This window comes from Accipiter gentilis, chromosome 14 (assembly GCF_929443795.1).
Source record: "Accipiter gentilis chromosome 14, bAccGen1.1, whole genome shotgun sequence".
Classification (NCBI taxonomy): domain Eukaryota; kingdom Metazoa; phylum Chordata; class Aves; order Accipitriformes; family Accipitridae; genus Astur; species Astur gentilis.
In genome coordinates, this window is record NC_064893.1 from 2,901,917 (window position 1) to 2,927,020 (window position 25,104).

The window sequence follows — 25,104 nt, forward strand, 5'->3', positions numbered from 1 at the left end:
GCAAGTAAACCCAACTGAGTTAAAGATGTACTCAAACCTACAGCCAATCCTTTCACAACTTCCTTCTGCTGCCAATGACTCATTTATATGGTGAAATTTTTGTTGAAATAAATTTGTATCTGCAATATACAGTCTGTAATTATGTGTTGTACCCATTTTAAAGACAGGTATAAGCACACGTGGAGCCTAACCAACAACAAATAATTTGTCCGTCACAGGCAAAAGCAGGAATGTAGGAGGCCCATTACCATCCAACTTGCTTTTCAGTCAAAATGCATTTTCTGTATTAGTCCAAAAAAATTACAGCAACTTTTTTTTTAAAACACGCAAACAAAAGTGGAATATTCTGGCTGCTTATTTGCTTATATTTCTTTCCAGGCAGATAACCCTTTAATTCAGATGTTTTTCCTTTCACGCTTTTCATAGAAATACTCTACGCCATCAAAAAAAAAAAAAAAAAAAAAATCAGTATTAACTTTATAGCATCAAAGCCTTGAAATATGTTGTTGGACTGATCCATTCTCACAGTGAGCACCAGAGAGCTGCTTACCAAGGTATGTGTACCGTCTGGCTATCACAGCATCATCGTTCAGCTTGTAATATGTGTTGTCAGTGAGATTCAATACTTTGACAGTTCCTGTCCAATAATAAGATCCTGGTGCCCCCATGATGACCAACTCCTGCAACAGGAAAAACAGAAGGGTATGGGGGAAAGGATGGGGAAAAAAATAAGTATCAAAACTGGACAAAAATTCATGCTTTACACAGTAACAGAGAAGGGACAGAATATTAACTTAAAACACCAATTGTAAGTCCATCTATAACAATCTCTATTCTGCGTGCATGTAGATAGTATCCTTCTTCCCAAGCATTGAGGTCACTGCACACACCCTAGAGACACATGGTCTCCCCTTTTATGGCCCACTTCTGCTCACTGTTCTGCCACTTCAATGGAAGACCTTCTTTGCCCTTACTAACCATCAACCTTATCCCTGACAACACAGTCCTCCCAAAAATCTCTATATGCCTGCTGCCTTTCCCAACCATCCTTCAGAAGACCTTCACCAAGTGGCAGAAGAGTGCCAGCCCACCCAGACCCACCACTCAGCTACAGACTGTGCCCCAGTGCTGGCTGACATGCTACACCAATCTGTGTCATGACGAACACAGCACAAAGGATTTTGATTTTACTACTCTGAAGCTAAAGAGCTGCCATGCACTCAAAAACCAGGGTGTGTGTTATGTCATGGTTGGAACATTTTGCCTTGTTCTGTCCTCAGATATGCTCTGCTCTTTGAGAGACAATCTGGTTCAATTTCATTAGAGACACCCAGCATGATTCAGGGTTTTAAAAGGCTAGAAATCAGGCAAAGTTTGATCCAGCATTCAAAGGCAGATGCTCATGGATAACGCTTTTGAATCAAAATCCTAGGTACATTTGCATGCAAGAGAGACTGAGAAAACGTTGCCCCAAAACATTCAGCATCCCTGTGGGGAAACCTTACTCCTGGATGTGGTTTTAAATACCTCCAGCAAGGGACCAAATTAAGCCTGGGGAGCATTGACCCTAGGTAAGTTCTCTATCCCTGGGGAAGACAGGATGACAGCTGCTTTGCCTCATATCTCCGTTCAATGCAAGGCCACGGGTGGACTCCATCCTTGTGGGAAAACGGTCCCACGCCTGGGATCCCTTTCAGGTGACCAGTTCCAGTTGGGGCAATATGTTAAACAAGGGATTTTTCTAATAAGACGATGGAGACAGGATTGCAAACCCTACCAAAGAGCAGGATATGCTTGGCAACAGCTTTTTTTCCTTGGGAGGGGCCATGCCCTTGAGGTCAAGGGATCATTTACCGGCAGGAATGACTACCATCAGCAGCACTGAATATATGGTAGGGGCTTGCCTGTTTGACCCAAAAAGCCATTTATCTGTGTTTCCTGCTCAGTGAGCTGCCATCAGGCTGAAGCAATGAAAGTTCAAAGATATCTTTTGAACTAGGGTAGCAAAGAAGGATTTAAAGCATGGGAACAAAAATAGGCTGGAAAGAGCAGACAAGCCAGGAAACAGCTGCTGCTGGCTGAACATCCAGTTATCAAGACTGCCACTGTAGCAACGTTGCCTGCCATCCCAGTTTACTCGGAAATCACCTTCTGCCATTTCAGAGATGACACCTTTATTCTGCTTTTATCAGCCTGGACAATAAATTCTGCAAATTACTGCATATATAATTAGGAGTGAGTATATACTTGACATGACAGTAACGAGGAGCCTGACACTGAAATAGCTTTTTAAAACAAACAAACAAACAAACCCAGCAAAACAAAACAACAACAAACAAACAAACAAAAAAACCCCAAAAACCAACCCTGAAATGTTACAAAACCTCATCAATTCATATATAAGGGAACAAATTCATCCTTGACATAACTAAAACATGGCTGATAGACTTCTGTCAAGGAAAGAACATGCTCCAGTATTTAGAACAGCTCTGGAGCATGTATTTTACCACGCTATTTTTTCTCCATCTTTTTGCAATAAAGAACTGAAGCAGTTTATCTTATGTACATATATGTATGCGCATACAGATATTCACATACGTACATATGCTCACATGTACACATACATAAACAAAACCGTTCAGGGAGGACTGTTTTACATGATCACTTAAAGTAAAGTGCTAATGTTAGACACAGAAATATCTCTATGCAAGTTTTGGGATGTACAGAATAAAAACATTCCCTGAGGGCATTTCCCAGAGTCAATTCATTCATTCTTGTTCACAGACCTTGAGAGACATATACACCTACATACAAACCACTGGGCAGGGGTGCAAGATGCAGGTACCCGGGAGGCTGTACGAGGCAGGAGGGTGTTTGCTGACAGGAAGGGACCATGCCCAGCTCTCAGCCCGCTGTCCAAGCCGTGCTCGGGAGTCCCCTCCTGGGGCATGCAGCAGGAGAGCCGCTCATCAACCCCATCCCTTCGTGTGTACACTCCTGCTCACCTCAGTGAAGAAGCCTGCGATCCCTGCCTGGCATGAGCCATGCTCCTCTCCGTACTTCTTCTTGTACTCTGGATGGGAGAAGAGAAGAAAACAAACCATGGTCATCCCTGGCATGGCACACGCTCTCTACCTGAGCCATCTGCATTGCCACATGCACAGCCTGGAGAGACACCAGCACGCAGGGCTCCTGGGTTTATCAACGGATCTGCCACCAATGTGCACCATGGCAGCATCCTCGCCCACGTCAGGGGTTAAAGCAAGGGGCCTGAAACCAGGGGGACAGCCAGCGTGCTGCCAAGAGAGATGCTAAACAAGCAGTATCACAGTAACATGATAACAGCAGCAGCATCACCCCAGTAAAGGTGCATCAGAAGTCTTCCACTTCTGACAACCACATCAGCACAGCTGGAAAGGGGGCAGCAAAAGGTGATGCACATGCCTGCGTGCCACCAACCCTGCACTAGGAGGTTTAAACCTCAGGCCCATCACTACCTCAGAGAAACAAAGTGATTTTCCCCTACAATGACAGTCACCAGAGCCCCCCACATAAACATTTCTTCACTCACTGCCTTCTCCCCGAGAAGGGAGGCAGCGAGTGAGGAGAAGGCGCTGCATTCCTAAGTGATCAGACAACAGTCTCATTTGAGGGATGCTCAGGTGTGCTGCTTTTCACAGCCACCTGCTCAGAGGTCCCAGTTCACAGGGGAACCAACCAGCATCACCACAGTTTTTGTTTCTGTATTTTATGTAGCAATTGTTTCTCCTATCAAACCTGAGGAATTTTTACTTTATCTTTTTGCAGAAGAGGAAAAAAATATTTCTAGAAATACATTAAGTTTGCGGTGGGGGAGAAAAATTACTTTCCACCCTGCTTTAATCCAAAAACTTTCAGTTTAGGAGCATTTGAAACTTTGAGCTGGGTCAGAAGCATTTGAAACTTTGAGCTGAATCAGAACTTTTGCAGGTTTGTTCCCAAGCATTATTTTCAAATATTTACCATAATAACAAGTGCCCAGCTTCAGCATACTGCTACTTCCTGTGTATTACAGCAATTCAGGCTCCAAAAACACTCACCATATAGCATGGTAATTGTGAATTATTTTTTTAAGCACGATTAACTCATTGCTAAATGATAAAAATTTTAATGAAATCAATGAGCAAATTGCCTCTTTGGAACCAAGCACATTCCTTTTGAACTGCATTTTATCTTATTGAAAAACAAAAGGAATTCATCATAAACTGCTGCCTTCTCACAGAATTTTTTCAAAACATCGTATGTGTGTGTATATACATATATATATATATATAGACACACACACCCCATTCCCCTTTTATATATTATATATAGTCTCTTCCTAACATCATAAAGATGCTCAGATTTTAAGGAATTTGCTGAGGTCATACCAGTTGCAGAGGGGGGAGGTTTAATTGGAGAGACCATGCAGAACAGTGACTTGATCCACAAATTATCAAATGCCTAACACCCTTGGCTGAGGCAGGGTCCTGCCAAAGCAGATGTGTGTCCCAGCAGAGCAGGAGGCCCAGAAGCACACTTGGGTTTCCTAGTGGGAATGCACGACAACAATTCCACTGAGAAATGAAGCCCATATTTGCTCACGGCTATTCAGAAAATGCTGGGGCTCTGAATTACTAGCTCTCCATGTACAGTCTCTCACAGAGCCAGGCACTCCTTGCCTGGGAAAAAAAAGAAATCTGTTTATCGATATGAACATTTTTTTTATTCAGAGAGCCAGGGAGATAAGGTTTCTCCCTCTGTATTTCCTGAACAATAATGCTGTGCATGTCCTAAAGACCCTGCCTTCGCTACAGCTGAATTCCCATCCTATTCAGATGCTTTCACTTCCAGCCAAGGTGTTCCCTACACATGATGTACTGAAGTGTGAACAGACCTTGCCTCTCCCCGATTTTGCACTCAACATACTGTAATTTGAAACAAAATGCCACTAGCCACTGTCGCCCTGGAGGTCTGGAAGTATCCTTCTGCCTTACCTACTAAACTTGGCAGGAAGCTTTTGCAATGCCAGAGCTCAAGGCTTTAGAGACTGCCTTCTTAAATCCCACTTTACAGGGCATATATATTTTTTGATGGAGGGCTAGAGGGGCTCAGGCTGATGCCTGAAAAGCCACCCCAGGTCCGCACAGCCATGGCCAACCCGACCTGCCAGCCAGGCCCCCAGCCCACCAGGAGACCACAGGGCTCACCTTCCCTGTAGGAACTAGAGACCATGGTCCCTGGTAGATCTTACTCACAACCCTGGCCAGGGTATGGCCTCTTAAAAGCCAAATGAGCCCATCATCTGGGACATGAGGAAAGAAGATTTCTTACGCATACATTTCTTTTCAGAGCAAGCCTCGATGGCTCTCTGTGTCAGGCCCGTAACCAACTGCTGCAAGTGGGCCCTGCTGACAATTTGATGGATTTAAAATGTTGTATTTCCCTATAAAATTGTATTACACTTGGCTCACAGTTTCTTTAAGTGTCTCCTTCAAAAAACACACAGCTCAATTTGCTTTAAAATGAAAGAGGAAAAATGCCATAGGATATTTAACTTGCGCAGTGAAAGATTTAGGTCAGGCGAATAACAACATGACTGCGGGCAATGCTTCAGCGCGGGATGGGAGGCAAACAAAACTTGTTTCTTGTTTTGGATTTTCAAATTTCTCCTTCTCTCCTTTTATAAACAGGCTTTCCAGAACTTTTTTCACGATTCAGCAACACCTAAAAGCCTCAAGCATGATGGCGGCTTCTCCAGCCATCACAGCTTTGCCATAGACTTGGGTGAGGCCTGAAGGTCTCCGAACCACCGCCCCGCATAACTCCAGGCGCCTGAGAGACCCCATCCAAAGGCGCCCACGAGCCATCCCCTGAATTTGGCTGCAAAGAAAAACCAAGGTCATGCAAAATCATAGGGCGGCAGAAGGAAGGGTAGCAGCTTTAGCAATGGAACAAGACAGTTACTGAAGAGTGGTGGGTGGATGTGTAGCCTCACGTGGTTGTGTTTAACAAACATGCAAAATTGCTTCATTTCTTAGGGTAAACAGATTTTCTTCCGATAAAACAATACATGCACAAAAATTAAACCGTTTCTCATATCAAGTCAAAAAGCTTACCGAATTCACAGCATTGTTTCATTATAATATAAATTTAGCCTACTTTAAAAAAAAAAAAAAAGACAACCAAATTCAGATCTAGGAGTAACTTGAAACAAGAGTCCCAACATCAGAGGACACAACACAGCTGATGAAAATCAGCAATATATGTGTTAGAATGAACAGAAACACACACATTATTGTTTTCATTGTCAGGCAATGAAAAACAATTACTTTTTAAATGAACCGAATTACTACTAACTGCAATGCATAAGGAATGGGAAAGATTTGGTGGTTTAAACAGTTGTAGAATAAACCAAGTTGGTACGTCCACTGAAGCTCATACTTTCACAGACATTGTTCATGGCTTTATGTGTTGTTTGGTGTTTTTTAAGTCACTTATATTGCCAGTACTATCTGCTCAAACTAATGGCCCTACATTTCACTTAAATAACTAGTTACGCTTTGGTTTTAACAGTGGACAGATGGGATTGCAGCAGTTCAAGTAAATTCAGAGTTTGGATACAACAAATGCTTCTGTGAACTGAAGAAAAGACATCAAAACTTTTTGACTTGAATAAACACCTGACAATGCTTCTCAGAAAAAAAAAAAAAAAGAAAGGAGCTTACAGAAGAGGAAGAAATTACAGTAGTGTGGCATGGCACACAGAGACGGTGCAAAGCAATGACCGTCCTTTCCTCCTTATAGGTATCAAGACTCCATCGCATCATTATGGGGTCTGAGAACATCACACGCCCCGATTAACCTGTTTTCCTAACACCTCTGAGAGAAAAAAATGGCTTTAGTGACATTTCGCAAGAGGGAACAGAAGCACAGAGGCCCAAACACCCCAGACACTGAGACTATTTGAGCGTTTAAAGCTCCACTGACACAGAGCAGAGATCGGCACATTTTCAGGGGGATCCAGACAGACACAGTCCTCCTCAGTGGGCCAGCAGCCTCACCTGGACAGACGCTGGGCTCCTGGATTCCAACATAACCCTTTCAGCACAAACCCACCCCTTCTCCTCGTCAGCCCACCTAACTCCCATCTGCAGCAGCATACCCACCCCACTCCACGCCCAAGCGGGGCTCCTTTCCAGCCATGGGTCACAGCCCAGCACAGCCACCCTGTCCTGGACAGTCTCATCCCAGCATCACAGACTTCTGCCTCCTCCCTAAAGCCAGTCTGCCTCTCCCAAGCAGCAGATGAGCCCAAAAGGCATGAAAACCAAGACTGCTTCTACCTCCTCTCCACTTCAGTGCGCACTAGTGACGCTTGTCACTTGTACGACGCTGCCATCCATCCGTCCATCAATGCAGTGAGATGACCAACCAGCAGGAAATTGTGCAGTTACTGTGTCAGCTCACCACTCTTGCACACCTGAGTAGCAACATTTGCGTGAGGCTTAGACAGCGCATGCAGTGGATTCGGTAGTTTCCGCGTAGCTCCAGGCAATAACTGCTGTCATGAACAGATCCTTTTTTATACTTTATTATTCTTTCTTGTCTGCCTGCAGACTGTTGTGCACCCCCGATTACACAGACCACAAGACACTAAACTAACTGCTGCAGCAACAGCTGATAGCAAAGCAGCAAGATGAGGCCAAGTCTGGAAGAGGCGTCTTGCCTCTGCGACTTTGAAGATGTGCCACGAATAAATACATAAAGCAAAAAAGAGAAGAAGGTGGTAGTGGTTTGTAGCCGTGATGCTCTCAGGTTATAAGAAAAGAAAGGCTGAGGAAAAGTAATTGGATAAAACAATATACAAATAAAAAGGATAAGCTGGGATGTGTGATGATTCTGAAGGTAAATGCTCCTCAACTTCTTCTCCGAGCAGACCACTCTAAAAGTCTCTAAGCAAACTTCAATGCCATAACATAGCATAAGCTTCAGGGTGCAGTAAAATCCTGTATCTACCATCTTGACAGATGGAAGCAAAGTGGACAGTTACAGTAAATTATCATTTGCATTGGAAGTCTCTTCCTTCCTATCTTACAGTGTTTCACTACTCTAGGATGCAACAGTAGTAATCTTTCTGACCTAGCATTGTGGTAGTGGGCCTGCACCACAAAGCAGGGATGTTTTGATGGCTCCCAGAAAACCAGATGTGGTCTGGACCCTGTGGGAAAAGTTGCTTATCCTTTTGGAGGCGAGGCATGTGAGCATGTGCTGTTCCCCTCACTTACTAACCAAAGGGTCCATCAGTCTTCCCCACGTCCGCCACCAACTCCTACCGCAGAGGAGTAGGAAACCACCCCATCTCTCCCCACCAACTGGGCTGCTTCTCACAGTAGACACAGCCACCCTTCTTCTTTGCAAACTGAATGCATCAGGGGAATGAAGAGGCAGCTCCCTTTTTTTGGAAGGCCATTAAAACTATGGGGAAAAATAACCAAGTGAAAGCACTGCCTGGAAGACTGTGGCTCCATAAGCCAGCTATTCCACAAAGGACATCCAGCTCATATAAACCAGATTAGTTCCTACTCAGAGAGATTGCATTTAACTATTAGGCTTGCTGCTGTTCTCATTAGCTCTCAATCGCTTCCAGACTTCTGTCAGCCCTTTCAGGGAAGCCGAACAAGAATAAGATGGATTGAGACTACTATGTTGTTGCACCACTACCATCCAGTCAGGAAAATTCCATTTCCTCCTTTATCTTTAATTATTAAGCCTGCTTTATGTGGAGAGAAAACATACTGTATGCATTAAGTATGTCTGTCCCAAGGTCAGACTCCTCTCCCTTTCTGGCACAAGACTTTTGTTATACAACTGAATAATCAGTCTCCAGGTGCGTGCACACACACACACGCACACACAGATGGATGGAGACTGCTGATGTGCACTCGACTGGCCTGCACCCTTCGCCAGTTAGGCGACAGCCAGCTCTGGTTGTGGACCATGCAGCCACACCAGCCTCTCACGGGGCTTATTGCCTTAGCTGTGCTAACGACGGGGCTTCTGGAAACGAGCACGCGACTACCTGCACCCGTGCACACATGGCAAGTCCCAGAGAAGGCCGAGATGCTGGGATCTCAGCGGGCAAAGGCACGCTCCCGGGTGCAGGGTTTGCAGCTATGGGTCTGGCAGCCTCCCGGCAATGGCCGCAGAGGCTCTTGGTGTAGCAGCACTTCAGCTGCATTATGCACCATGCTTATTATCCCTATCAGACTCGCCACTTCTCCCCTTTGGGCTGTTCCTCAGTGTCAGTGGAGGCGAATTGCTTCTTCTGCTTCCAGAAAGTGAAGGAAAAAAGTTACAAGGATGACTGGATTCTTATTTCACAGCAAACCTCAAACAATGAATCCCTCTGCATGACGTACCACAGCTGTCTCTCTCTTTGAGCTTATTTTACTGAAATCTAAAAGATCCAGGAGTAAACAAATGCAGCCATCCCTCGTGATACTTTGTGATTTCATGTCTGGTGGGGGGAGAGAAAATCAGCCCCAAACCTCCAATTTTCACTCTAGCATGGAGTGAAATTAAGCCAACATTGTACTGCACCAACCCTGCCAACTTTCCACTGGCTGCTCTGCATGTACTAGGCCCACACATTTCTATTTTCTAGCAATTCCTGGCAAATATCCTGTCAGATTAGCAGCAGTTTTACTCCGAAGACATGACGCACAGAAAAACACAAGCGGTTCATCTCTTCCAGAAACCACCTCCCCACCACAGCTTCAGGCGACCCACTTTTAAGGCAGTGCAGGAGCAGTGCCACAGGCTCAGAAGTAGCAACGGCAGCGTCACTGCATGTGCATGTTGACCATAAAGTTAATATCGGATGATTTGCAGCTCATTACCTCAGTGTGAGGCCTTATCCCAATTTTGCTGACAGGAGGGGGGAGAGAGGAAAAAAAAAAAAAAAAAAAAAAGACAGACAAATACAGCAGGACAGTGCTCACAACAGGAAGACTTAGATAGTTTAGTTGTATTCTGCTGCAAAGCAGCTGGCATAGCTGGGTCAAGAGACACAAAATCCCTCACATTTCAAATAATGACCAATTTCAGGGCTGGGAAATGCCCAACGCATGAGTGTCTGCCATCTCCAGAAGGTGCATGGGTTTGCGGTGGCAGGTCCCGAAGCAAAGCCCAGAGGAAGGTGAAGAGCCGTCTCAGGAGAAAGAGTAGGCATGGAGCGGACCCAGTTCTGCCACAGAGCTGGCTTCGCAGGCTGCTGAGCTGGGACACAGCCGCTCGCCAGCAGCTGAGAAACTTGCCGGGACATCCCCCGCCTTGCCTTATCCCTTTCCCACTTACTAATGTCAGCAGCAAGCCTGCTGCTGGCTGCTGCCAACTGTGGATGGGGGGAAATGAATAAAAGCAAGTAAATAAATAAAATCAGAGGTCTTGCCCACAACAAACCCTGCTGTGTCTTGGCCTCCGAACTCCCACGCTTCCTCAGGCTCCTACAGCAAGAGGGGAAAGACAATGCTCAGGACAGACAGGAGAAACCAAGAGGGTGCTTCCCCCCAAATGTTTCTCTGAAGGCCAAGATATCTTAGGAGATATCCTATCTTCTTCCTAAAAACACACTCATGCCTCTGGTTTAGTTAATTGCTCTTGGCTGAGGAGACCCAAACCACACTGTTCTCTGAAGTCTTTAGGCAAGGAAACACGATACAAGTCTCATGTACCAGAGAGCTGGAAAACTAAAACATTGACACTCGGGATTTGGAACGGAACCAACAAGGCACAGCCACCCACTGCTCAGAGCTGGAGCCCTCCCTCTCTGTGCACCCCAAACCCAGACCTTCGGAGGATCCAAACAGCACCCGAAACACAGCAGCAGTTTAATATAAACTGCTGCAGAAGTTCCCCAAAGTGAGCAAGGTGTTAAAGCAGCCCTTTTTCTCCCGCTCTAGTCCTCTGAGAAATCACAACACAAAAATGAAAGTGGTTCCACAAGATGAGCAGATTGGTTCCCCATTGCAATGTAATTCAGGATTTTTGCTCTGTGCCACAGCAAAGCATGAGAGGCAAAGCTCAGATCAATATCTACTGATTATTCACATAAGGGAAGAGAGAGCTGCTGTCTCAAAACCACAGTTCAGAGACGTATTATTCCTCTAGTAAAGTGTGACCATACACAGTAACTCACAGCACCCGTTCAGTCATTGTGCTACTCTCTCAACTTCATCCAAAACCCAACCACCACCCCAGCTGTGCTCCAAGGCAGCCGTATGTTACCAAAAACAAAAACCAAAAAGGAAAAAAAAAATCAGTAACGAGCGTTAGTGCGGATGGCTTTGGAAATAAAGGGAAAACACAGCAGCTGTAAACAGGGTGCAGCAAGGGAGGTGAGCCCCGCTCCCAGCCCCCACACTCCTTACCTTCGTAGCAGGGCAAGAGCTTCCTCCCGTTGGGCTGGAGGTTGGGGGGAATGATGTTGCAGAAGCCATGGGGCAGGATGTACTCTGTCTCGTAGTAGATGTTTTTCCAGCGGTGCGCACATGCCTAAACAGATCATATCACATGCGTTATTGACCCAGAGTCACAGGAGAGCCCTCTGACCAAGGCAGAGAACGCACAAACAGGACCTCTTAGCATCACCTTCCCCCCACAACCCCATTGTCCTCTCCCTACATCCCACTCTTTCTAGATAAAGTATCTTCTCACTTATCTTCTGCAGCTCATGACACAGCTCAGATCTCACCTTCACAGGTGCATGACTAGGAAAACAGCAGGTCTCACAGCAAGACAGAGCTCATGCTGCAGACTTCAAGATCTCTCACTGTGTATGACTCTGTGCAGCCAGTGAAGCTCTTCTAACTAAAAATGCACGAACAGAACCCAGCCAAGCCAGAAAAGGGGGAAAACCAGCAATGAAGACATTGAGAATACACGTAAGAGGATCGGAACGGATGCTAAGACTCAGAAGGTTACTAAGACCATATTAGAAGGTTATCCCACCAGAGGATGCATGTGCGAGTCAAAGGCTTGTCTCGCTGGGAAAGGCAGCCTTGTTTCTGGCGACAGAAGAGCTGGGCTTTGCTTACTGGTAATGAATTTAAGTGAAAATGCCAGAGGTTTGTGGCAACAAGAGTGGCAACATCAGTCAAGTTGCAGATGAGCTGCAGAGATCGGGGTGCCTTTCTCTTCACAGTGAAGAATAAGATCACCCTGCAAAACCAGAGCTAAACTAGTCTCACCTGGACGCTTGCTCAGTACAAGTGCCACACACAGACACAGATACAAGCAATGCAGAGCCTGGTTCACATCTTCCTAGAACCCATTTGCTTCAAAAATTAACACTGCATTGCTGCCAGGCAAACCACAAGTTGTCTGATGCTCAGGGTTACTTGGAATAAAAGGAAATGAAATGTGAAACAGCAAGGGCTTTGAACTTGAGCACATGCTGGGCCATATCTCCAGCTGGTCTAAGTCACTGAAGTCAGTGTAGATGTGTCAATTTATATCATTTAAGGCTTGGTCCGATACGAACAGAGCAGCCTCTATGCTACAAATCATCTCCTCCGCATACTTTAAACTTTTTGTGGAAACTTTGCATCAGCCCCATTCGTGATCCCCACATTTGACCCTATCCTCCCCAGACGAGACACCCTCTGTCTTCCTTCCCTTTGTGCTACCCCACTTTTCTGCTTCAGCATCTCAGAGCTGCCCATGGGGGCATCTCAACATCATTAAAAAACACATCCATAAGAGAGGCACAGTTGTGTCACCTATCCAGTAAAGGACCAGGGAAGCGTATCAGCCACCGGGAAGCTCAAAATTCAATCCAGCAGTCAACACAGGCCCCTTCCCATACACTTAACACCAGAAAGACATGAAAGGGTAATACTACTCTCATTTTTTTAACTGAAACAGAGCAAAACCGATTGTGCAAAAACCTGCTCTGCTGTTAGCAGTGCTGCATTTGGACTTTGATATTTATTGCTTTCCTAACTTCCAGCACTCAAGGAGAAGCACGTATCTCCTGAAGATGGCTATTACAGAGGGATAACAAGGGACTCCAGGGGCCATGGAAAGCTCTGCACCGCACTGCACGGCGCAGGCTGCCACCCGTGATGCGAAGGATCCTTCTGATGGTGCTCTGCTCAACAGCCAAATGCACGTGAGGAGTCCTGCAAAGAGCAGCTTTGGGGACTCCCTTATGTGCTTTAAGGAAGCTTAGTTATGATTTTAATCCCCATGCGCCACTCATTCAAAATTCAACAGCAACAAAAAGCCAGCACATGAAACGCTCGTTTTCAGAGTAACCAGGAAATAGTTTCTCTCCTGACAGATCTGTGCTGCGAGCACAAATATACACATGCACAGCCCTTTTAAAGACAGTACAATAAAGACATACACCATTAAAGCAACAGTCAAGTCAACCCCAACTCCGGATATAAACTCAAACAGAAACAGACCAAGAGTATTTTTTAAAATTATGGAAAGATAAATAAAGGATTGTGATACTGTAAATTCCTTGACATTTTATATCTCAGAAACTGCAAGGGACCCACATAAATTAACCTACTAATCTCTCCCAGAGGAGCACAAATGACAGAGTCAAGGAGAGCAGCAGCATTTCATCACAAGCAGGAGGCTTTGCCCAGGAGTGAGGTGCAGAGGCCAAGAAAGACAGAACAATATAAGGAGGAAAAAAAAAGGAGCTGGTGCATAAGAAGTACATTCAAAATCAACTGGAGGCTATGGGCTCGCTTCAGCAATTCTGGGCGCACTTACCTAACCTGTTAGGGTTTAGGTTTTGGTTTTGTTTTTCTTTTTAATGATCACTTTTCTGTACCTTCATCATGCTGTGTATTCAGGCACACTAAAGTTTACTGCTGACTCCCTGAGTTTGCAGACAGCTCGTGCCCATAGCTCCAAGAGATGAGCTCCACCTCGGTTCTCTCAGCAGGGGCTTCCCCAGCCACCCCCATGCCACAGCTGCAGAATTTAACATTTTCCCAATGGAGAGGAGTGCACCAACTCCTCCTGCTCCCTGAAACTCATTTCTCTGCAGCCAGGCAACCAGTACCTTTGTCTTCCTGCCACAGAGAAGCTCATCCACAGCAAAGATCATCCACAGCTGCTTTTGGTTCTCCTGCCTTCCCAAAAATGTTTAGTTGGATTACAATACGCAGTCCCTGCATTTTTCAACATTACTGAGGCAAGATGATGTGCTACCAAAGGTGGCCACAGCCTTCCTTCTTTGATGGCACATGTCTGAAGAGGTCTTGGGAACAGAGATGGGTCACCTGAATTTGATGCTGTAGATAAGGTTTCTCTGTGTTGTTGTTTTTTTTTTTTTTTTTCCTAAGGTGACTGCAAACAACTGACAGCTTACACACCCTTTTTGAGATACAAGCCATAGGCAGGCCCCTGTGCAATGCGGAAGCCGTCAGCACACTTTGGTGCTCAGCAGCTGCTGCCAGGGCACAGGGTCCAGCTCCACAATGGGACAGGGGAAAAAGGATGCAAACCTGTGAAGCAAAATAAAATGCTTCGGGGCAAAGCACACGGAAGTCTCTGTTGACAGCAGGCACTGCATTACCACAATGTAATGAATAGGCCATTTCAGAACTGCAGCCACTTTGCTCTTTTGCCTATTGAACACCAGCCACAGGCTTTGCACCGTAGGAAAAGCAACATGAGACACCCAGGCTTCACTTCAGAGGCCAAATGACCCACCTGAATGCATGGTCCTTATAGAGCCCTCCGCTGACTCCTAAAGTCAGAGTCCAAACAAGGGACTTGTTGAACATGCCACTGTCAGACCAGTTCTGGTTTGCTCTTTCCTAGGACTTTGGCTTTGTTGCAGTGATGGGGTTTTTTACAGACACACGCACAATCACTAGATGCGCCAGTAAGTCAGCTACTTTAAATGAAAAATAGCAACATTTGATAAAAACCAGAGTAATGACAGATGTGGTGGGTATTTAGGAAGAGCAAGACTGAAGGATGTGGCTTATCTCCAAATCATAATGCACCGTCCCTGGTTCCTCTCTCAACAGAAGTAAAAGGAGGACTTTTGCCATTTCAGTTTGGAAGGAGCTGGCAACCTCAGCTGTATTATTGCAGCACTTAAATTAATGCAAATATTGACTGATAGCATACCTGAAAACAGGAAGCCACTGAACTGCAAACTCAGAGCTTTTTTAGCTAATCTTACTTCTTCATTTGTTTAAATCCTCATTGCTTGATGCTTTTCCATTTAGTCCGTCACACAAACATAGAACTCTGGTTCAGTAACATCCTGGCACAATATGGGTTCAAACGCAATCCACTTTTTACCAAACACCAGCTAAAGCCCCCCTGCACACTCCTCACCTTCCCTACCACCCCTTTCCACTGGAGCTGGTACTTTTATCAGGCAATTGGGGAAGGCTGATAAGACAGAAATTTAAGCCACTAAGCAGTTTCAAAGCAAAAGCAACAACTTCTTTGTAAAATCCACAGTTAAACTGTGGGATTAATTCCTCTAACACAGGACATCAAGAGCATGAATAGTTCACACAGGTTTAAAAAGCAACTACTCTTATGTATGGGGAAAAAAAAAAAAAAAAAAAAAAAAAAAAAATATCCATCCAGGGCTATTGACCACAAAGATACAACTCTTAACTTAAAGGAATCCCTGGAAGAGATGCAGTAAATAGAGCTGTAATGCCTACAATATAGACTGCACACACTCCTAACTACAGGGAATTGCTCCTGAGAGTTAGCTAGTAATTTCATTTAAAAGCTAAAAATCAGCAGATAGGGCCACAAACACGCATACAGACAAGTCTCCTCAGAATACCAGTTTCTCAAAGAGGCTTCAAAGAAGAGCTGCATTTTAAAGAAATCCTGATCTTTAAAATTAGAGGAGCACATGTATAAAAACCCATCTGCTTATGGGAAAGTCACAAACCTTTTTCATTAAAAAGTTATCTCAAAACAGAGTAACAGTCCCCTGAAACAGCTAGGTATTTTCCATCCACAAGGAATCCATATGCCTTCTTCATTTCAGGCTCTGTCCACACACAGGTGTGCACAGATGTATAACTACTAGTTTAAGACCGAGTGCTTTGGTGATAAATATCAATAGGAATTAGATATTTAAACATTCTTGAGCATCCAGACACAATATATTTGGGGAGGGCAATATAATCTCATCAGAGGGCTGGTTTAGGACTACCTTAAATCAGCATAACTTGTGGAGACATTTTACCAGCTTAAGCTGCAGCAGAACAAGCACACCACCAGCTGCACGTTTTACTTCAGCTACATTTTGCTTTTAAACCTGCTTTATGTCTGAAATTTCTATCCCCTCAGCCCCAACCTAAGCCCTCACAGCCTGCCCATGTCTTTCACCCTTGTAGCCTCCCCTCAGCCAGCTAGCAGCCCGCCCCAGCCTTGGTAGTTGCCCGGCTTTTTCCCCCGCCAGCTTTCCCTTCCTTTGCTGCTTTTGTCTAAGGAGATGACACCTAAGCATCAGCTGCAACCTGTTCCCCTTTAAACACACAAAACCATTATTCTTAAGGTATCATTTTTTCAAAAATGTCTCAGCGTTGCCTAAAAAAAGCGTATGCGCTACCTTCTGAAAACGGGACAAGAATTTGTCTAGTTCAGCCAGATGACTGGAAAATCGAGCGGATGCTGTCTTGAGGTAGTGTTATCCTGATCAGTGCAAGTTACTCCTCAGTTGTCACGCAGGACTCTGAGCACACATACAGATAAGGATATCCCTTGAAAACATGAATTGCTTACACTACATGAATGGCTTAATTTTGTGGTCTCCTGTATGTTTACAGTGTATTTTGTTTATGCCTCTCTTTCTTCCCTCCTCCTCTACTGCTGAACACATTTAAGACATCCAAGAAAAGTAAAGCATCAGCCAGCCGCTATAGCACTAACGAGCTGTACACCAAAAGAGACAATCATACTATTGCAGAAAGGTATAAAATCCACCTGCCCCTCCACGGGGAAGTTGGTGCGCAAGGACTTAGGATGTAAGCATTTGGACTCTAAGCTCATATTAAGAAAAATGCCTTTGAGTGAAGCAGCTTTGTCCACTTGCCTTACACATGTCGTTGGCACAGTAATCATTGTGCAAGACCTTTGTCACTAGCAGCTTTGTGACAGTTTGATGCCAAGTACCAGGGCGATCCCCTATTTCATTGGAAACATGGGGTCATACTGCAGGTTTCCAACACCCAAACAGCAGTCTTTAGAATTAGATTGTTGTCAGGGTTACTCTGATAAGAGCTTGAAATCTGCCTGCCACATATACTATGCACAACATTTTACTGCAATTCTTTTTTTATTGTGGTTAACATTCCTGCAGACAGACTCAATCAGGTAGACAGTCAGAACCCAACCACGGATGTGAACACAGACAACTATTGATCATAATATAACCATGAATTTTAGAAAGATTTTTGCCCAGCTCTCTATGATTATTTTTTTTCCAACACAGGAAATGTTGTTTTGCAAAGATAAATTCCTCATCCTAAGGATCACATCTGCTCTCCTTGACCTGTCTATGAGCATGGTAACCATATCAAAGACAACAAGGCCACCCACACACAACTAAGGCATCTCTACTCACAACTCTTCTGCCTCATTAATGAAAAATTACTATACATAAGGAAAAAATATTGCCACAAAGACTCATCTTGCATTTTTGACTGTACGTTCTGAGAAGCAATACATACGCTCAGGGAAAATGGATGCACACGTATTCCCTATCTAAACAAAAAGAACAAACTAGCAGGTACCTCCCAGACAAAGTTCTATTTATTCGGTTCGAAGATTTAATCCCTCAGATTTAGGAGGAAGCCCTTGGGTGACACAAGTCAGGTGTGACAGCTTTGAAGTCCTCCCTCTATAAATAAAGCTTTATGGCTGGGGCTCACTTTTCCTTCCGCTTGAAGAAAGGGGCTACAGAACATGCTGCCCGTAAAGCTGGACTCCGTCAGTCACTGCCGAACACATTAATCCTGACGTGTTTAGCATTAGAGTCAGACAGCAGCAACGGTTTTCATGAGATCAAAGAAAAGAGTGGACTTACCAGCACACTTCCACCAGCCTTCGGCTGTCTAGCCAGGCTCACACCCATCCATTCGTCATCTCTGTCTTCTCGGCAGGTCTTTCCACAGAGTGTGCCCCTAGAATTGCCTACAGAAAGATCAGAAAGGCAGCAAGGCAAGGAGACATGAGTTTTAAATACCAACCAAAGAATCCCTACAAGAAAAGAGATTGCCCATCAAACATCTGCCTGACAGTGCTTTTCTTTTCCCTTCCATCCTGATTTGTTCGAGTTCTTGTAGGCATTTTGAGTTCTTGTATGCATTAATCAGGGCGATGCTCTCACTCTTACTAGGCATCATACAAATGCATACTAGAGGACAGACCCTGTCCCAAACAGCCAGCAGCTGTTACAGCATCTCCACAGCTCTACTTGCATATCCATCCAAATGGAGTCAATGGGAGATATGTGGGATTGCCTGCAGAATGCAATCAAAGCAAAAATTACTCTTGAAAATGAGTTCTGGAGCATTTAAAAAAAATTGAGGCCCAAATCTTTAGTCCTGTCAGGCAGTATTCACAAATCCTTAAGAGACAGTTTACATTACAGTAGCGGGACAAATCGAACTTGGCCAAAATACTGTTTTAACACATGTAAGCTTCAAAAAAATAAATTATACTTGACTCATTCATGAAAAGATAACAATACTAACATGCCTTTTTCATAGGCAGAGAAAGCAGTAACATGCATGTCACCAAGAGCAAAATATTAAAAGGCCTCGGTTCTCTCCACTGGAATCCAGCATGAGATTTTAGATCAGAGTTTTACTTTAGGACTCCCCTTCCCCCTGAGTTGGGACAGGACATCAAAGAAACCAGAGTCAATCCTGGTCACGTGCAATACTGTACAAGCATGGGTCTCACAAAGAAACTTATTTCCTTTAGCACAAGAAGCGAACCCAAGGAATAATTTGCTGCATTGTGAGGGAACCCACTGATAGCCACGTTGCTAATAACACCACACATCACGGGCCCACCACGGCACTGCCTGGGGTCATCCCACGCACCCCTACTTCAGCACTGCCTGGAGCAGGCAGCAGCGCTCCCAACCACTCACATACCCACCGACATGCTGCAAAGCCACACTGAAGCAGGTGGAGAAAAGACAGCAGCTTAGGGTAAGCAGGGAAAAATCCACCTTTGCCTGGTTGCTTGCTGGAGAGAGAGAGAGAGAGCAGGGCCACTGGGAGAACACCAGCCCCAGGTGGGATGCTATTTTGTAATGTTGAAGAGAATATGACAACTTTACCACCAGTGCTCAAAATCTGTCAGGAGAGGCTGACGAATCCCTCTCAGTGTCTTGGGGCCTCTTTGAAGCTGTCAGGAGGATTGCTAGCCATTTGGGGTATGGTTTGGTTTTTTTGGTTTCCCCTGTGTCCCTCCCCCCAAGCATCATAACTGCCTACCTCGACCCATATCCAGTTCTGTGCATCTTCTGTCAGGATTGGTATGGACTCGACATTTGAACACTGCTCCTGGGGACTGAACAGAGGTGCTGTATTTAGATTCTGCCCTGGGAGCACCAACCAAGACCCTGGAAACCAAAAGCAAAGTAACAAGCGATTAATTTCAGGAGAAAAGGGGAAAAAAAAAAAAAAGAAGAAAAAAACCCCAAAACAGCAAGGTTCACTTTGCTAGAGCTTCCTCAGCAAAAGGACTTCCTCCAGCAACCTTGTAAAATGATGGCATTGACTCACAAACTGAAAACACTACACACAATAAAGACATTTTTCCCCAGCAAAGCCACAAATACTTCAACAAGTTAAATTTCCATTAGGATTGTAACACATTTAAAGCACCACACCCCACCCCCAAAAGCATTTAGGAAATTATTAGGAGAGACAGGAGCAGCTGCACCCATTTTTCTTCAGTTTTAACTACATCCCTATCAATCCAAGAACCCACAAGAGCTAATACACACACCCATAAGAGGATAAAATCTGAACCTGCGTGCTTGCCAGCTAACCAAAGATTAATAAGCTTGTTTAGAAAGTTGAGGCACCCCATTCTCAGAACACTTTATGTAACTACAGCTTTAAAAGACAACAACAAAAACACCCAGCCAACAACACAGGAGCAAACCTCTTCCACAGTGCATTGCTATCAACCCGTGTTTATCACTAAAGCTGTGAACACTATACCTGGGCTATTAATCCTGTGTGAGAGTTAGTGTCTCTGGGAAGCACCAATGCACAAGCTCTGACCATAGGGTTCCCCAACGTACCCTTGAAAGATGATGAGCACTTTTAAATCACTTGTGTTACAATCCAGTTAACTGTTTAACAAGCTGGCAGCTGCTCATGCCCTAAGGGGTGTTTTTTGCAGAGGATTACAGGGGAGGCACAAGTATTAAGGGAGCCCTTTTACCACCTCCTCATTAAAGGGACAATCTTTCCCAGCTGATTGTGAGCCCAGATCTGGGCACAGGAGTGTGAGGAGGGAAGCTAAGCAGGAGGAAGGCAGCTCCAGGGAGGGCAGTGGGGAGCACCAGGTAGTTCAGTACCAGTTCTGCAGTACCCTTGCACTGTGAGGCAGGGCAGAGCTTCTGCATGTAACAAAATCCTCTCTGAAGTTAAGCCCAGGGCTGGAACTAAAAGGTGATCGTCTCTAAGAGACTGAGCCTCCAGCACTTGCATGCACAGATCCAGCCTGCTACTTGGGAGGCAGCAGCTGACAAAGGAGAAACTCTTCTTGGTTTACCCACTAAAGGGATAAAGAGCTACTAGTGCAAAGTCAGTCCACATACGCAGCCCACCCACAGCACAGATGGACAGCCCAGCACAAGCCCCAAAACTGAAGCTTTCCCTGTTTTAAGCAACCTCTCCCCCATCCTCTAATTTAAGGTTCCATCCCCAACCACCACCCATCCCAGTAAACACAGGGAGACCCAAGCCACAAGGCATGCACGTGTCCAGGGTCAACCTGAACCACCTGGAAGAGCTGCTCCTGCATCACTCTGGTCTATATGAAACAGCAGCACGTCTCCACTGCCTACAAGCTTCCCAGGATGCGACAAAACTGTCCTGTGGCACTTGGAAATACATTTACAAGAAGAAGAGAAACCCCTACATTAAGCGACCGTTTTCTCCAAAGTTTCATGAGCTAAGCTGTATCATTTGGATAAGTTTGATGGGGCTGCACTCTACAATGCACATCATGTTTTCACAAGTGAGAAGAATTAATGTCCGAAATACTTAGGTTGCTAAAACCTACAAAGCCTGCACACATTGAGGAGCAAGCGCAAAGCAGCCTGAAATAATAGCTCCAAATGGAAATCCCAGCAGGCAGGCGGCAGGCAGAAAATCAAATGCCAATCATTTCATTTACACAGGCGATGAATGTATGTCATTCACTTATTGACATTCATGAGGTCTAACAAAAATAAATAAGGGGGGATACTAGTAGCTTAAAGAGTTAGGAGTTCAAATTGCAAATGGCAAGAAACTGTTTCTATGACCTGTTATAACAATAAGAAAATGTAAGCCACATTGACCTCTAGTTTAAAAGAAGCTTTGCTCTAACCTTATAAAAGTAAATGTTTCGGCAATTAGTGCACAAGTTACCTTGGGCAGCAGAATGCAAGATGGAGATGAAGGAGCCTAAATCACAAAGACTCTTCAGCTCTCTCTTAAAAAGCTGAACGGGAAAAACTGATAATTAATGATCCGAGTAGGCTACTAGCACAGATAATATTGCTATCTTGAGCAAATATACCTTTAAAAAAAAAACCACATCTGTTGCCCTTTCTTTGTGTGGACTGAGCAGAAGGAAGCAGCCAGTAAAGGCAACTGGTGATGTGTGCCAAAAGCAAATCTATTTTGGATTGTCCCAAATACATTCAAATTCAGTACATTACCTACATCACATACTATGTCATATTAGGATCTTGTCTCATTCTTTCACTCTTGCACCTAGACCCCAGCAGGTGAAAACTTTGCAAATCTACTGTTCTATCTGTCATGAGCCATGCTCCTCGCCTGTGGCCTAAGACAGTCACCTTCAGGGAGATGGGAGATTTTCTGTTGGTTCACATGCTTTTTGCTTGGTCAAGTTGGTATTTGCCACATACCACTTATTTCGGTTTTATTCAAAGGTTTGACACTGGAATATTTCTTTTGTCAAGAAAAGAGTCCTCTGCTCTTTCATAAAGTTTCTGTATGTAACAGCTTAACTGTTGGAAGAAAGCCACCTATTTAATTGTCATGAGACTTTTCAGCAGACCTGGATAGAAGACTCATTTACATCCAAATATTTTGGGACTCATAGAGCAAAACAAACACCTGTTTTGTATCCATTCCCTCCCCCCCCCCCCCCCCCCCCCCCAATATTAAAGCACCTTTGAAATCCTTTGCAATTTCTGTGAAACAACGCTGCAACCAGAGAAGGTGTTTTTCTCTGGTACCATACTGAAACAGAAATATATTTCAAACCAAAGCCTTAGAGCCTAATACAGCCTTCTTGCATTTCAGTGCTGTGGAGTCTTGCCTGGCATAAACACAGAAGATATTTAAACAGCCAGCAGAAGTAGAACCCTGTCCTCTTGCTATCATCATGCAACCTTCCAACGTATTCCAACTAGTTTAAACAACTCTCATTTAAAATAGCCTAATTTTGTGGCAGAGATTTCCAGTGCTGCTATAGGACTACCTGGATTGTCAGCAAGCAAGCACCAGCAGTTCTCCAGTTTACGATGTGGGCAGTACCCTTTGCAGAGATTATCAATGAGTGCTGGCTCTCACCACAACCATAATAGTCTGCAGGAAGCCCCTAGGATATTTGTGAGTAGCTGCATGAAAACAGCTTGAAGGGGAAACCCCATCAAGAGAAAGGGATTACTTCATCAAAGAGAACCAAGGGCAGTAGGAGTGGGGTTTGGGGCCATTTTAAGGTCACTTTTGCTTGATGTGCACAGAGCTTTGAACCAAGTACTGGGGTCTGAACTGACATGAGGAGCAGCAGGTAGAGAGACTGTTTAACCTTCTGTTCTTGAATTCATGCTCACATGACGAAGGACAAATGCCCTCATCTGTACGGAGACAATTACGCAGCTGCGTGGCCAGAAACCATCACATTGCAGGAGCCACAGCAGCCAGTATTAATGGATGACAAGAAGCTTTTTTGGCCATGTGGAAATCCACACCTCCTTAAAATTACTTCCTGCAGAACAGTAACTATCACTTTGCTGGTGATTGACCCTCGGGAAATACAGATTTGGAAATTAAGTGCTGCATTTAGCAGAAGGAACAGTGAACGAAAGTGGAAAGTGACTGATGGCATGGAGAGAGATGCCAAGCACATTAAGCATCAGCCTACAGCACGCCCGCAACGATTAGGCAATCACAGCTCAAGGACTGCGGAGTATAGGTACCTCACCTCACTGCAACGTTAAGTGGCAGAGAGAAAAAGTCTTTAAATATCCTCGCATACCACAGCAGACTTCAAAAGCAGCACCAGAGGAGGGTGCACCATCAGCATATCCCGGCTGAGGTTCTTCCCTTCAGAAAGGTCTCTGTCACATGCTAAGCCCTCGAAATAAAAACCTCAGTGATTCATCCACTACGTGCAGAGCAAGAAGGGGGGGAGGGCTGTTATTTGGACAGCAGATGGATGACCTGTGACCAACAACAGGAAGCCCAGGTCCCCTGAAATGCCATGGCAGCACCTACAGCATCACTACATCGCTTTCATGCAACATAGCATTGCTAACACAACACCCAGCCTCTACATGGTCGGTCTGTTCCCGCACCTTCCTTCTGGTTGCACACAAGTACACCATGCGCTAACAACACGTATCCTTCAGCCTGAGATGCAGAACAGCCTTTGTTATTTCAGCGGCAGCTCAATCTGGTGAAGAGCACGGCCGGAGGAATGAAGCAACAGCACAGAAACCAGACTCGTTCCTTATTGTAAAACGCACAGCAGGACACCATGCAACTAAACCGACTGCATTACTTTTTCGTGCCAGATCATGTTGCCAGAAAGGATAAAGTTGTTACCCTGGACTTGCTGAGGGATTTGAGGGTGTCAGCAAGAAGGGGGCATAGGGAGGGGAAAGGAGAGAGATAAAGTAACATCGTATTTTAAAAACGAACAATCTGAGATGTCACATTATTAACATTTTTTCACTGGGGCAAAATTGACATTTGTTTCTTCTTAAACTGTCTGAAGGAGAGCAAAGCAAGCAACATTCTTGGTCACTTTGTAGGGTCTTTACTCCAAGCTTCAAAATCATATCCAGAGAACAGAAGCACTTCAGCTTGTCTCTGCTCCAAATGCAAGTAGCCACCTGGTTCCTTACTCGACTGAAAATGGCAATGATGGGGAACCGGGTAAATCTTTCAAGATTTACAGTCACAAAACCCACGTAAGGAAGGAAAAGGAGACGTTGTCAGAAATACAATAACCCCAGCGCATCTGTGATGACAAACTTTTCTTGAGATGAAAACCGTGCAAAACCAACTCCTAAACAGAAGCACCATTGCAATTAACCATTTCAGACAGGTCAAAGGCACTGACTTACTCCACTGTCGCAGTGGAGGCTGAATAACCGTATTCCACTATCATTTCTGTGTCAAGGGCTGTGTGGCAGCCTGACTATTCATATTTATCTGATGTGATATTTCAACCCAAATATCCCCCTTTTCTTTCCTCCTGCAAGAATATAAATCCTCAAGAATCACCAAACCCCGAATTGGTTTACCGGATATGAGCAGATATGATCAACCACATTTTTGCAGGCTCACATAGTGTACAGCTCACCAGGCAAACCATGAATGGCCAAAACATTACTGTCTAAAGTTAACTTAGCTTAACTACTGCCCACTGTAGTGTACAGGCCAAACAGGCATGAGAAACTGAAATCATAACTCTTCCTTGGGTAAAGAAAAGCTACACAGCTAAGAAGAAAGCTGATGCACAAAACCAATCGATAACCCTATGACTATTAAGAGAAGCTATATACTACAGTGG

The 25,104-nt window shown here is 44.7% G+C and overlaps 1 protein-coding gene across 1 annotated transcript in view; it reads right to left on the reverse strand.

Moving 5' to 3' along the window:
* ITGA9 (integrin subunit alpha 9) overlaps positions 1-25,104 on the reverse strand; it is a 230,686-nt gene that overhangs the window by 202,794 nt on the left and 2,788 nt on the right. The window contains exons 2-6 of the mRNA XM_049817094.1: positions 19,542-19,669; positions 18,119-18,225; positions 11,451-11,574; positions 3,006-3,073; positions 551-680 (exon numbers count right to left, since the gene is read on the reverse strand). Coding sequence (XP_049673051.1) covers positions 551-680; positions 3,006-3,073; positions 11,451-11,574; positions 18,119-18,225; positions 19,542-19,669 — 557 coding nt within the window. The remainder of the gene's footprint in view (positions 1-550; positions 681-3,005; positions 3,074-11,450; positions 11,575-18,118; positions 18,226-19,541; positions 19,670-25,104) is intronic.